Genomic DNA, 15,287 nt, shown 5'->3' with positions numbered 1-15,287 from the left:
CCCATCCTCCCCAACTTTCAGTTTGACCCCATCCTCCCCAACTTTCAGTTTGACCCCATCCTCCCCAACTTTCAGTTTGACCCCATCCTCCCCAACGTTCAGTTTGACCCAATCCTCCCCAACTTTCAGTTTGACCCCATCCTCCCCAACGTTCAGTTTGACCCCATCCTCCCCAACTTTCAGTTTGACCCCATCCTCCACAACTTTCAGTTTGACCCCATCCTCCCCAACGTTCAGTTTGACCCAATCCTCCCCAACTTTCAGTTTGACCCCATCCTCCCCAACTTTCAGTTTGACCCCATCCTCCCCAACTTTCAGTTTGACCCCATCCTCCACAACTTTCAGTTTGACCCCATCCTCCCCAACTTTCAGTTTGACCCATCCTCCCCAACTTTCAGTTTGACCCCATCCTCCCCAACTTTCAGTTTGACCCCATCCTCCCCAACTTTCAGTTTGACCCATCCTCCCCAACTTTCAGTTTGACCCCATCCTCCCCAACTTTCAGTTTGACCCATCCTCCCCAACTTTCAGTTTGACCCATCCTCCCCAACATTCAGTTTGACCCATCCTCCCCAACTTTCAGTTTGACCCATCCTCCCCAACTTTCAGTTTGACCCATCCTCCCCAACTTTCAGTTTGACCCAATCCTCCCCAACTTTCAGTTTGACCCCATCCTCCCCAACTTTCAGTTTGACCCCATCCTCCCCAACTTTCAGTTTGACCCCATCCTCCCCAACTTTCAGTTTGACCCCATCCTCCACAACTTTCAGTTTGACCCCATCCTCCCCAAATTTCATTTTGACCCATCCTCCCCAACTTTCAGTTTGACCCCATCCTCCCCAACTTTCAGTTTGACCCCATCCTCCCCAACTTTCAGTTTGACCCAATCCTCCCCAACTTTCAGTTTGACCCCATCCTCCCCAACTTTCAGTTTGACCCCATCCTCCCCAACTTTCAGTTTGACCCCATCCTCCACAACTTTCAGTTTGACCCCATCCTCCCCAACTTTCAGTTTGACCCCATCCTCCCCAACTTTCAGTTTGACCCATCCTCCCCAACTTTCAGTTTGACCCCATCCTCCCCAACTTTCAGTTTGACCCCATCCTCCCCAACTTTCAGTTTGACCCAATCCTCCCCAACTTTCAGTTTGACCCCATCCTCCCCAACTTTCAGTTTGACCCCATCCTCCCCAACTTTCAGTTTGACCCCATCCTCCACAACTTTCAGTTTGACCCCATCCTCCACAACTTTCAGTTTGACCCAATCCTCCCCAACTTTCAGTTTGACCCCATCCTCCCCAACTTTCAGTTTGACCCAATCCTCCCCAACTTTCAGTTTGACCCCATCCTCCCCAACTTTCAGTTTGACCCCATCCTCCCCAACTTTCAGTTTGACCCCATCCTCCCTAACTTTCAGTTTGACCCCATCCTCCCCAACTTTCAGTTTGACCCCATCCTCCCTAACTTTCAGTTTGACCCCATCCTCCCCAACTTTCAGTTTGACCCCATCCTCCCCAACTTTCAGTTTGACCCAATCCTCCCCAACTTTCAGTTTGACCCCATCCTCCCCAACTTTCAGTTTGACCCAATCCTCCCCAACCTTCAGTTTGACCCAATCCTCCCCAACTTTCAGTTTGACCCCATCCTCCCCAACTTTCAGTTTGACCCAATCCTCCCCAACTTTCAGTTTGACCCCATCCTCCCCAACTTTCAGTTTGACCCCATCCTCCCCAACTTTCAGTTTGACCCCATCCTCCCCAACTTTCAGTTTGACCCCATCCTCCCCAACTTTCAGTTTGACCCCATCCTCCCCAACTTTCAGATTGACCCCATCCTCCCCAACTTTCAGTTTGACCCCATCCTCCACAACTTTCAGTTTGACCCCATCCTCCCCAACTTTCAGTTTGACCCCATCCTCCCCAACTTTCAGTTTGACCCCATCCTCCCCAACTTTCAGATTGACCCCATCCTCCCCAACTTTCAGTTTGACCCCATCCTCCACAACTTTCAGTTTGACCCAATCCTCCCTAACTTTTAATCACACTTTCATCTTCTTATTTTTCTACTTCTCAGAATTGGTTCAATGAATCTCATGCTATTTGACGTGTTTCTACCTTTTTAACAATAACTATACACTCTAAAAATGTGTTGTTTAACAAGGGTTCTTCTCAGATCCTTGAAGTTCGTCAAAGAACCTTAGAGTTCTTGGCACTCAAAATGCCCCCCAAAAGGTTCTTCCAAGAACCCCATAGGAGGTGGGGTTCATCGAGGAACCTCTTTAGTTGGTGGGGGTTCTTGGAGGGTCTTATTTGCCCAACTGAAACACTTGGATTTGAATTTGAAAGGACAGAAGGAGCAGGGACTTAACTGACAAATGTAAAGATCTCAATGTAAGGTAAGGTTTGTCCATTGTATGATCTAAATGTATATTATTTCATGATTATACCATCTATCTTTTCATATTTGTGCAAATATTTCATAACAGAAAATGGACACAATTCAATGGATATCAATCAACAAAAAGATAACAATATTTAGGCTATAAGAATATGTTGAAGAATAGCTGTGTTGTGTTATTATGTCTTATTGTTGTGTCATTATAGAGAAGGAACCTGGCAGTAAGCATTCAGTAGGAAGGTGTATACCATGTGTATCCTGTACATACACCAGCCATCAGACTGCCAAACACTTCATCAAACTACAACCCAGACTATATGCATAGACCCCTTTTTGTTGTTGTTGCACGGCCTCTATGCACACTCATCCATTGGACACTTTCACACTCATCCATTGGACACTTTCACACTCATCCATTGGACACTTTCACACTCATTCATTGGACACTTTCACACTCATCCATTGGACACTTTCACACTCATCCATTGGACACTTTCACACTCATCCATTGGACACTTTCACACTCATTCATTGGACACTTTCACACTCATCCATTGGACACTTTCACACTCATCCATTGGACACTTTCACACTCATTCATTGGACACTTTCACACTCATCCATTGGACACTTTATTGGACACTTTCCCATTCATTGGACACTTTAACTCTGCGCTGTTGGGAAAGGCCTCTCCAGTAAGCATTTCACAGTAAAGTCTACACCTGTTATACTCAGCACGTGACAAATAAAATGTGATTTGATAAAAATTGAAACGACTTTACTTTTCCTCTATGTAACCCTATCTATCTTCACCCTCCATTCCTCCTCTCTCTCTTTCCTTCCCCATCCCTCCCCCCTCCATCCCTCCTTCCCCCATTCCTTCCCTCCCCCTCCCTCCATCTCCATTCCTCCATTCCATCCCTCCCACCTCCCTCCATCTCCATTCCATCCCTCTCTCTCTCCATCCCCATCCATCCCTCACTTACTCCTCCTCTTCTTCTCCATGCGTCTCTGTCGTTTCTCCTCCCTCCTTTTGGCCTCCTCCACTTCCTGGTTCTGTCTGCACTTGTGGAAGTTCTCCACCACCACGCCCACGAACATGTTGAGAACGAAGAAACTGACGATGAGGAGGAAGGAAATGAAGTACAGGAGCATCCACGGATTGTTGTTAATAGACGGCTGGAGGAGAGAGGGAGGGAGAGAGAGGGAGAGGAGAGAGAGAGGGAGGGAGAGAGAGAGGGAGGAGAGAGAGAGGGAGGGAGAGAGAGAGGGAGGAGAGAGAGGGAGGGAGAGAGAGGGAGAGGGGGAGAGAGAGAGGGAGGAGAGAGAGAGGGAGGGAGGGAGAGAGGGAGGGAGGAAGATAGAGAGAGAGGGGGAGACAGAGGGGGAGAGAGAGGGAGATAGAAAGGGGGAGAGAGGGAGATAAAGAGGGGGAGGGTAGAGAGAGAGGGGGGGATAGAGCGAGAGGGAGAGGGGGAGAGGGAGGGACATAGAGAGAGGGGGGAGGGGGAGAGAGGGGGAGGAAGGGTAGAGAGAGAGAGAGAGAGGGAGAGAGAGGGGGATGAGGATAGAGAGGGGGATGGGGAGAGAGGGGCAGGGGAGAAAGAGAGAGAGAGAGGAAGAGGGAGAGAGGGGGGGGGGGGAGGAAAGAGATGTTAGTTCATTCAGGAAGGAGGAAGATCAGCATCCATAGGCTGAAAGGGAGAAGGGGAAGGAGGGGGAGGAGGGGAGTGGGAGAGGTGAGAGAGAGAGAGAGTAAATGGGCATGGGGGGAAAAGGGAGGAGAAGAGGTGAGGGGGAGAGATTGAAAAGCAAAAATGGATACGAAAGAGAGGTCAAAGGGCAAGAGAAAAAGAAGAAGCAAGGAGGAAGACATGTTCTGGTTTTCAATAAGGGACAACAGGAGAGTCAAAGAAATCTGCTGACTCATCCAACACATTATTTTCAGCAGGAAAACTTGTTTGCAGCCCACTTTTCCACTCAATTGTTTTACAGCGAATGTGTATATGTGTTTGTGTGTGTGTGAGTGAGTGAGTGAGTGGGTGAGTGAGTGTGTGTGTGTGTACGCGTGTGTATGTGTGTGTGTCTGCCCGTTTCTGTGTGTGAGTGTGCGTACGTGTTTTAATGTATACCTGTCTATGCCCACAGCGTCCAGTCCGTGGTACATGACGTTGACCCAACTGTGTGTGTGTGTGTGTGTGTAGGGCTGTGTGTGCGCGTGTGTGTGTGTAGGGCTGTGGCGGTCATGCAATTTTGTCAGCCAGTTATTGTCAAGCAGAAGACTTTCGGTCTCACAGTAATTGAATGTTAATTAACATAAACACGTTTAGCTTGTTCAGGCCTCCACACATACTAGCCTCATACTAGCCTCATACTAGCCTCATACTAGCCTCATACAAGCCTCATACTAGCCTCATACTAGCCTCATACTAGCCTCATACAAGCCTCATACTAGCCTCATACTAGCCTCATACTAGCCTCATACTAGCCTCATACTAGCCTCATACTAGCCTCATACTAGCCTCATACAAGCCTCATACTAGCCTCATACTAGCCTCATAATAGCCTCATACTAGCCTCATACAAGCCTCATACTAGCCTCATACTAGCCTCATACTAGCCTCATACTAGCCTCATACTAGCCTCATACAAGCCTCATACTAGCCTCATACTAGCCTCATACTAGCCTCATACAAGCCTCATACTAGCCTCATACAAGCCTCATACTAGCCTCATACTAGCCTCATACTAGCCTCATACAAGCCTCATACTAGCCTCATACAAGCCTCATACTAGCCTCATACAAGCCTCATACTAGCCTCATACTAGCCTCATACTAGCCTCATACAAGCCTCATACTAGCCTCATACAAGCCTCATACTAGCCTCATACAAGCCTCATACTAGCCTCATACTAGCCTCATACTAGTCTCATACAAGCCTCATACTAGCCTCATACAAGCCTCATACTAGCCTCATACAAGCCTCATACTAGCCTCATACAAGCCTCATACTAGCCTCATACAAGCCTCATACTAGCCTCATACTAGCCTCATATTAGCCTCATACTAGCCTCATACAAGCCTCATACTAGCCTCATACTAGCCTCATTCTAGCCTCATACAAGCCTCATACTAGCCTCATACAAGCCTCATACTAGCCTCATACAAGCCTCATACTAGCCTCATACAAGCCTCATACTAGCCTCATACTAGCCTCATACAAGCCTCATACATGCCTCATACTAGTCTCATACTAGCCTCATACTAGCCTCATACTAGCCTCACACTAGCCTCACACTAGCCTCATACAAGCCTCATACTAGCCTCATACTAGCCTCATACTAGCCTCATACATGCCTCATACTAGCCTCATACTAGCCTCATACTAGCCTCATACTAGCCTCATACAAGCCTCATACTAGCCTCATACTAGCCTCATACTAGCCTCATACTAGCCTCATACTAGCCTCATACAAGCCTCATACTAGCCTCATACTAGCCTCATACTAGCCTCATACTAGCCTCATACTAGCCTCATACAAGCCTCATACTAGCCTCATACTAGCCTCATACTAGCCTCATACTAGCCTCATACAAGCCTCATACTAGCCTCATACTAGCCTCATACTAGCCTCATACTAGCCTCATACTAGCCTCATACAAGCCTCATACTAGCCTCATACTAGCCTCATACTAGCCTCATACTAGCCTCATACTAGCCTCATACAAGCCTCATACTAGCCTCATACTAGCCTCATACAAGCCTCATACTAGCCTCATTACAAGCCTCATACTAGCCTCATACTAGCCTCATACAAGTCTCATACTAGTAAGATATTATGTGTAGCTGAAGGTAATTATCAAAATATCAAAAATACCCTGCTACTAGGCTGTTCAAAATCAAACACAAACTCACTATAATTGCAGGCTAACTGAATTTGTTTAATTTAGACTATACCAATTATGTACCAAAGATATCTTAAATGTTTAAATGTTTTTGTAATATGCGGTAGGTTATGTATTGTTAAACGACCTGATGGTGGTTAGAGGGACATCAGAGCCCTGAGTACCAGGCCATTAGGACAACAGAGCCCTGAGTACCAGGCCGTTAGGACAACAGAGCCCTGAGTACCAGGCCGTTAAGACAACAGAGCCCTGAGTACCAGGCCGTTAGGACAACAGAGCCCTGAGTACCAGGCCGTTAGGACAACAGAGCCCTGAGTACCAGGCCGTTAGGACAACAGAGCCCTGAGTACCAGGCCGTTAGGACAACAGAGCCCTGAGTACCAGGCCGTTAGGACAACAGAGCCCTGAGTACCAGGCCGTTAGGACAACAGAGCCCTGAGTACCAGGCCGTTAGGACCTGATGGTGGTTAGAGGGACATCAGAGCCCTGAGTACCAGGCCATTAGGACAACAGAGCCCTGAGTACCAGGCCGTTAGGACAACAGAGCCCTGAGTACCAGGCCGTTAAGACAACAGAGCCCTGAGTACCAGGCCGTTAGGACAACAGAGCCCTGAGTACCAGGCCGTTAGGACAACAGAGCCCTGAGTACCAGGCCGTTAGGACAACAGAGCCCTGAGTACCAGGCCGTTAGGACAACAGAGCCCTGAGTACCAGGCCGTTAGGACAACAGAGCCCTGAGTACCAGGCCGTTAGGACCTGATGGTGGTTAGAGGGACAACAGAGCCCTGAGTACCAAGCCGTTAGGACCTGATGGTGGTTAGAGGGACAACAGAGCCCTGAGTACCAGGCCGTTAGGACCTGATGGTGGTTAGAGGGACAACAGAGCCCTGAGTACCAGAGCGTTAGGACCTGATGGTAGTTAGTGAGCTGGGTCCAGAGTGCATAAGAGGAGATTACCGTGTAGAATTTGGCGGTCATGACTCATGACTGCTGGTGTGGCGGCAATATGGTCACTGCAACAGCCCTGTGTGTGTTCTACAGTACCTGTTGGTCTATGCCCACAGCATCCAGACCATGGTACATGATGTTGACCCAGCCGTCTTTAGATGCCAGCACAAACAGAGACATCAGAGCCTGGAGGAGACAGAAACACAGTCTGTTTATTTACCAGACAGACAGTTAGTCGGTGATTTATGAACCCGACACCTCTAGAGACTCAGTGTCTCATGATAAGGACTCTCTGTCTCTCACACACTTTTAAAAATATGTTTCTTTATTAACATTCCACAAACACTATTCATACACACTTCACAAACCGTCCCCTACCTGTCTACCTCTCTCTCTCTGTCCATATCCATTCACACACCCCACCCTGCCCCCTCCTACCTGTCTAACTCTCTCTCTCTGTCCATATCCATTCACACACACCAACCTTTACACACCGCCCTGCCCCTCCTACCTGTCTAACTCTCTCTCTCTGTCCATATCCAGTCACACACACTGCCCTGCCCCCTCCTACCTGTCTAACTCTCTCTTTCTGTCCATATCCATTCACACACACCTCCCTGCCCCTCCTACCTGTCTACCCCTCTCTCTCTGTCCATATCCATTCACACACACCTCCCTTCCCCCTCCTACCTGTCTAACTCTCTCTCTCTGTCCATATCTATTCACACACACCACCCTGCCCCCTCCTACCTGTCTAACTCTCTCTCTGTCCATATCCATTCACACACACCACCCTGCCCCCTCCTACCTGTCTAACTCTCTCTCTGTCCATATCCATTCACACACACCACCCTGCCCCCTCCTACCTGTCTAACTCTCTCTCTGTCCATATCCATTCACACACACCACCCTGCCCCTCCTACCTGTCTAACTCTCTCTCTCTCTGTCTATATCCATTCACACACACCACCCTGCCCTCTCCTACCTGTCTAACTCTCTCTCTCTGTCCATATCCATTCACACACACCACCCTGCCCCCTCCTACCTGTCTAACTCTCTCTGTCCATATCCATTCACACACACCACCCTGCCCCCTCCTACCTGTCTAACTCTCTCTCTCTCTGTCCATATCCATTCACACACACCTCCCTGCCCCCTCCTACCTGTCTAACTCTCTCTCTGTGTCCATATCCATTCACACACACCACCCTGCCCCCTCCTACCTGTCTAACTCTCTCTCTGTCCATATCCATTCACACACACCTCCCTGCCCCTCCTACCTGTCTAACTCTCTCTCTGTCCATATCCATTCACACACACCTCCCTGCCCCCTCCTACCTGTCTAACTCTCTTTCTCTGTCCATATCTATTCACACACACCAACCTGTCCCCTCCTACCTGTCTAACTCTCTCTCTGTCCATATCCATTCACACACACCACCCTGCCCCCTCCTACCTGTCTAACTCTCTCTCTGTCCATATCCATTCACACACACCACCCTGCCCCTCCTACCTGTCTAACTCTCTCTCTGTCCATATCCATTCACACACACCACCCTGCCCCCTCCTACCTGTCTAACTCTCTCTCTCTGTCCATATCCATTCACACACACCTCCCTGCCCCTCCTACCTGTCTAACTCTCTCTCTCTCTGTCTATATCCATTCACACACCCCACCCTGCCCCCTCCTACCTGTCCCAGGTTATCAAAGTTGTATTTGTGGTGAACCCATCTGTAGTTAGCCTGGAGACAGTCAGACTTGTTGGTGATGTTCTTCACCTCTAGACCCAGGCAGTAGTAAAACTTCCCCTTGAACAGCTGAGAGGGGACAACAGGACAATTAGTCTGATTATGTATACCCGTGATATGGGTTATAAGTGCATTATAAGGCCACATGACACTTCATAAGACATTGGTCGTAAAACTTCCCTTTGAACAACTGAGGGAACAATACAAGACATGAACCAATGTTAAGAACACACACAGTGAAAGACATGAACCTATGTTAAAAACACACACAGTGAAAGACATGCGCATAAAAGCCCCGTTGAGGATGAAAGAAGACAATCCCTTGTGTTCGGCTACTCCACTTCTCTCTTCTCCTCTGAGATCTACTCAGCATGGAACATTACAGTTAGATTCAGATTTCACATTCACAACATCTTTATTGTCCTTCAAGGTTCCATCAAAAATAGTTAGTCTTCTCCTTCAACTCGGTTGATTCATTTTGACGACAACAACACATCCGAGGAGATCAGTCAATAACAGAAGAGATGTTTAAGTGATGAGATAATTAGGGAGTATGTGAACAGTGTACATAACACTGTTTTTAGAAAGCATAGGAAGACAGACAGACAGACAGACAGACAGACAGACAGACAGACAGACAGACAGACAGACAGACAGACAGACAGACAGACAGACAGACAGACAGACAGACAGACAGACAGACAGACAGACAGACAGACAGACAGACAGACAGGCAGACAGACAGACAGACAGACAGACAGACAGACAGACAGACAGACAGACAGACAGACAGTATGGATTCTCTTCCTGAGTGACATGTTATCACAGTTCAATCAGACTAGTCTTATCAGAGAGAAAAGACACATCAGAGAAACAGCACAATAACACACCTCAGATGGACTGAGAGGATAAAAACGGGAAGAAGAGAAAGAGAGAATAATGAAGAGTGAAGATAAAAGAGAATAAGTTCAATAAGAAATCAACAGACAGAAAGTCCAATCAAATCACATGCTCCTTCACCTTCACAAACATCATAAACACAGTCAGATGTGAGGAGAAATGGACAACACAGCACATTTCTGTTATGAAGTACAATATACTGGACTTATACAATAACTAACTACTGTTATGAAGTATAATATACTGGACTTATACAATAACTAACTGCTGTTATGAGTTACAATAAAACTGGACTTATACAATAACTAACTGCTGTTATGAAGTATAATATACTGGACTTATACAATAACTAACTACTGTTATAAAGTACAATAAAACTGGACTTATACAATAACTAACTACTGTTATGAAGTATAATATACTGGACTTATACAATAACTAACTACTGTTATGAAGTATAATATACTGGACTTATACAATAACTAACTACTGTTATGAAGTATAATATACTGGACTTATACAATAACTAACTACTGTTATGAAGTATAATATACTGGACTTATACAATAACTAACTACTGTTATGAAGTATAATATACTGGACTTATACAATAACTAACTACTGTTATGAGTTACAATAAAACTGGACTTATACAATAACTAACTACTGTTATGAAGTATAATATACTGGACTTATACAATAACTAACTACTGTTATGAGTTACAATAAAACTGGACTTATACAATAACTAACTACTGTTATGAAGTATAATATACTGGACTTATACAATAACTAACTACTGTTATGAAGTATAATATACTGGACTTATACAATAACTAACTACTGTTATAAAGTACAATAAAACTGGACTTATACAATAACTAACTGCTGTTATGAAGTATAATATACTGGACTTATACAATAACTAACTACTGTTATGAAGTATAATATACTGGACTTATACAATAACTAACTACTGTTATAAAGTACAATAAAACTGGACTTATACAATAACTAACTGCTGTTATGAAGTATAATATACTGGACTTATACAATAACTAACTGCTGTTATGAAGTATAATATACTGGACTTATACAATAACTAACTGCTGTTATGAAGTACAATATACTGGACTTATACAATAACTAACTACTGTTATGAGTTACAATAAAACTGGACTTATACAATAACTACCTGCTGTTATGAAGTATAATATACTGGACTTATACAATAACTAACTACTGTTATAAAGTACAATAAAACTGGACTTATACAATAACTACCTACTGTTATGAAGTATAATATACTGGACTTATACAATAACTAACTACTGTTATGAGTTACAATAAAACTGGACTTATACAATAACTAACTGCTGTTATGAAGTATAATATACTGGACTTATACAATAACTAACTACTGTTATGAAGTATAATATACTGGACTTATACAATAACTAACTACTGTTATGAGTTACAATAAAACTGGACTTATACAATAACTAACTACTGTTATGAGTTACAATAAAACTGGACTTATACAATAACTAACTACTGTTATGAGTTACAATAAAACTGGACTTATACAATAACTAACTACTGTTATGAGTTACAATAAAACTGGACTTATACAATAACTAACTACTGTTATGAAGTATAATATACTGGACTTATACAATAACTAACTACTGTTATAAAGTACAATAAAACTGGACTTATACAATAACTAACTACTGTTATAAAGTACAATAAAACTGGACTTATACAATAACTAACTACTGTTATAAAGTACAATAAAACTGGACTTATACAATAACTAACTACTGTTATGAAGTATAATATACTGGACTTATACAATAACTAACTACTGTTATGAGTTACAATAAAACTGGACTTATACAATAACTAACTACTGTTATGAAGTATAATATACTGGACTTATACAATAACTAACTACTGTTATGAGTTACAATAAAACTGGACTTATACAATAACTAACTGCTGTTATGAGTTACAATAAAACTGGACTTATACAATAACTAACTGCTGTTATGAAGTATAATATACTGGACTTATACAATAACTAACTGCTGTTATGAGTTACAATAAAACTGGACTTATACAATAACTAACTGCTGTTATGAAGTATAATATACTGGACTTATACAATAACTAACTACTGTTATGAAGTATAATATACTGGACTTATACAATAACTAACTACTGTTATGAGTTACAATAAAACTGGACTTATACAATAACTAACTACTGTTATGAGTTACAATAAAACTGGACTTATACAATAACTAACTGCTGTTATGAAGTACAATATACTGGACTTATACAATAACTAACTACTGTTATGAAGTATAATATACTGGACTTATACAATAACTAACTACTGTTATGAAGTATAATATACTGGACTTATACAATAACTAACTACTGTTATGAGTTACAATAAAACTGGACTTATACAATAACTAACTACTGTTATGAAGTATAATATACTGGACTTATACAATAACTAACTGCTGTTATGAAGTACAATATACTGGACTTATACAATAACTAACTACTGTTATGAAGTATAATATACTGGACTTATACAATAACTAACTACTGTTATGAGTTACAATAAAACTGGACTTATACAATAACTAACTGCTGTTATGAAGTATAATATACTGGACTTATACAATAACTAACTACTGTTATGAAGTATAATATACTGGACTTATACAATAACTAACTACTGTTATGAGTTACAATAAAACTGGACTTATACAATAACTAACTGCTGTTATGAGTTACAATAAAACTGGACTTATACAATAACTAACTGCTGTTATGAAGTATAATATACTGGACTTATACAATAACTAACTGCTGTTATGAGTTACAATAAAACTGGACTTATACAATAACTAACTACTGTTATGAGTTACAATAAAACTGGACTTATACAATAACTAACTACTGTTATGAGTTACAATAAAACTGGACTTATACAATAACTAACTGCTGTTATGAAGTATAATATACTGGACTTATACAATAACTAACTACTGTTATGAAGTATAATATACTGGACTTATACAATAACTAACTGCTGTTATGAAGTATAATATACTGGACTTATACAATAACTAACTACTGTTATGAAGTATAATATACTGGACTTATACAATAACTAACTGCTGTTATGAAGTATAATATACTGGACTTATACAATAACTAACTACTGTTATGAGTTACAATAAAACTGGACTTATACAATAACTAACTGCTGTTATGAAGTACAATACACTGGACTTATTTTTTTTTTTTTTTTTTTTTTTTTAATTTTACCTTTATTTAACCAGGCAAGTCAGTTAAGAACAAATTCTTATTTTCAATGACGGCCTGGGAACAGTGGGTTAACTGCCTGTTCAGGGGCAGAACGACAGATTTGTACCTTGTCAGCTCGGGGGTTTGAACTCGCAACCTTCCGGTTACTAGTCCAACGCTCTAACCACTAGGCTACCCTGCCGCCCCTTATACAATAACTAACTACTGTTATGAGTTACAATAAAACTGGACTTATACAATAACTAACTACTGTTATGAAGTATAATATACTGGACTTATACAATAACTAACTGCTGTTATGAAGTATAATATACTGGACTTATACAATAACTAACTGCTGTTATGAAGTACAATATACTGGACTTATACAATAACTAACTACTGTTATGAGTTACAATAAAACTGGACTTATACAATAACTAACTGCTGTTATGAAGTACAATATACTGGACTTATACAATAACTAACTACTGTTATGAGTTACAATAAAACTGGACTTATACAATAACTAACTGCTGTTATGAAGTACAATATACTGGACTTATACAATAACTAACTACTGTTATGAGTTACAATAAAACTGGACTTATACAATAACTAACTGCTGTTATGAAGTACAATATACTGGACTTATACAATAACTAACTACTGTTATGAGTTACAATAAAACTGGACTTATACAATAACTAACTGCTGTTATGAAGTACAATATACTGGACTTATACAATAACTAACTACTGTTATGAGTTACAATAAAACTGGACTTATACAATAACTAACTGCTGTTATGAAGTATAATATACTGGACTTATACAATAACTAACTACTGTTATAAAGTATAATATACTGGACTTATACAATAACTAACTGCTGTTATGAAGTATAATATACTGGACTTATACAATAACTAACTACTGTTATGAAGTATAATATACTGGACTTATACAATAACTAACTACTGTTATGAGTTACAATAAAACTGGACTTATACAATAACTAACTACTGTTATGAGTTACAATAAAACTTGACTTATACAATAACTAACTGCTGTTATGAAGTACAATACAACTGGACTTATACAATAACTAACTACTGTTATAAAGTATAATACACTGGACTTACACAATAACTAACTGCTGTTATGAAGTATAATATACTGGACTTATACAATAACTAACTGCTGTTATGAAGTATAATATACTGGACTTATACAATAACTAACTACTGTTATAAAGTATAATATACTGGACTTATACAATAACTAACTGCTGTTATGAGTTACAATAAAACTGGACTTATACAATAACTAACTACTGTTATGAGTTACAATAAAACTGGACTTATACAATAACTAACTACTGTTATGAAGTATAATATACTGGACTTATACAATAACTAACTGCTGTTATGAAGTATAATATACTGGACTTATACAATAACTAACTGCTGTTATGAAGTATAATATACTGGACTTATACAATAACTAACTGCTGTTATGAAGTATAATATACTGGACTTATACAATAACTAACTACTGTTATGAAGTATAATACACTGGACTTATACAATAACTAACTACTGTTATGAGTTACAATAAAACTGGACTTATACAATAACTAACTACTGTTATGAGTTACAATAAAACTGGACTTATACAATAACTAACTACTGTTATGAAGTATAATAAACTGGACTTATACAATAACTAACTACTGTTATAAAGTATAATATACTGGACTTATACAATAACTAACTACTGTTATAAGTTACAATAAAACTGGACTTATACAATAACTAACTACTGTTATGAAGTACAATAAAACTGGACTTATACAATAACTAACTACTGTTATGAAGTATAATAAACTGGACTTATACAATAACTAACTACTGTTATAAAGTATAATATACTGGACTTATACAATAACTAACTACTGTTATGAGTTACAATAAAACTGGACCTATACAATAACTAACTACTGTTATGAAGTATAATATACTGGACTTATACAATAACTAACTACTGTTATGAAGT

General features: G+C 40.8%; 1 protein-coding gene across 1 annotated transcript in view; it reads right to left on the bottom strand.

Moving 5' to 3' along the window:
• LOC110487510 (voltage-dependent T-type calcium channel subunit alpha-1I-like) overlaps positions 1-15,287 on the bottom strand; it is a 66,284-nt gene that overhangs the window by 13,530 nt on the left and 37,467 nt on the right. Inside the window, exons 15-17 of the mRNA XM_036942586.1 lie at positions 8,944-9,069; positions 7,348-7,437; positions 3,383-3,575 (exon numbers count right to left, since the gene is read on the bottom strand). Coding sequence (XP_036798481.1) covers positions 3,383-3,575; positions 7,348-7,437; positions 8,944-9,069 — 409 coding nt within the window. The remainder of the gene's footprint in view (positions 1-3,382; positions 3,576-7,347; positions 7,438-8,943; positions 9,070-15,287) is intronic.

This window comes from Oncorhynchus mykiss, chromosome 13 (assembly GCF_013265735.2).
Source record: "Oncorhynchus mykiss isolate Arlee chromosome 13, USDA_OmykA_1.1, whole genome shotgun sequence".
In the NCBI taxonomy this organism is placed as follows: Eukaryota; Metazoa; Chordata; class Actinopteri; order Salmoniformes; family Salmonidae; genus Oncorhynchus; species Oncorhynchus mykiss.
Note: the sequence above shows the minus strand (reverse complement) of the source record. Positions and strands in the feature narration are given on the sequence as shown.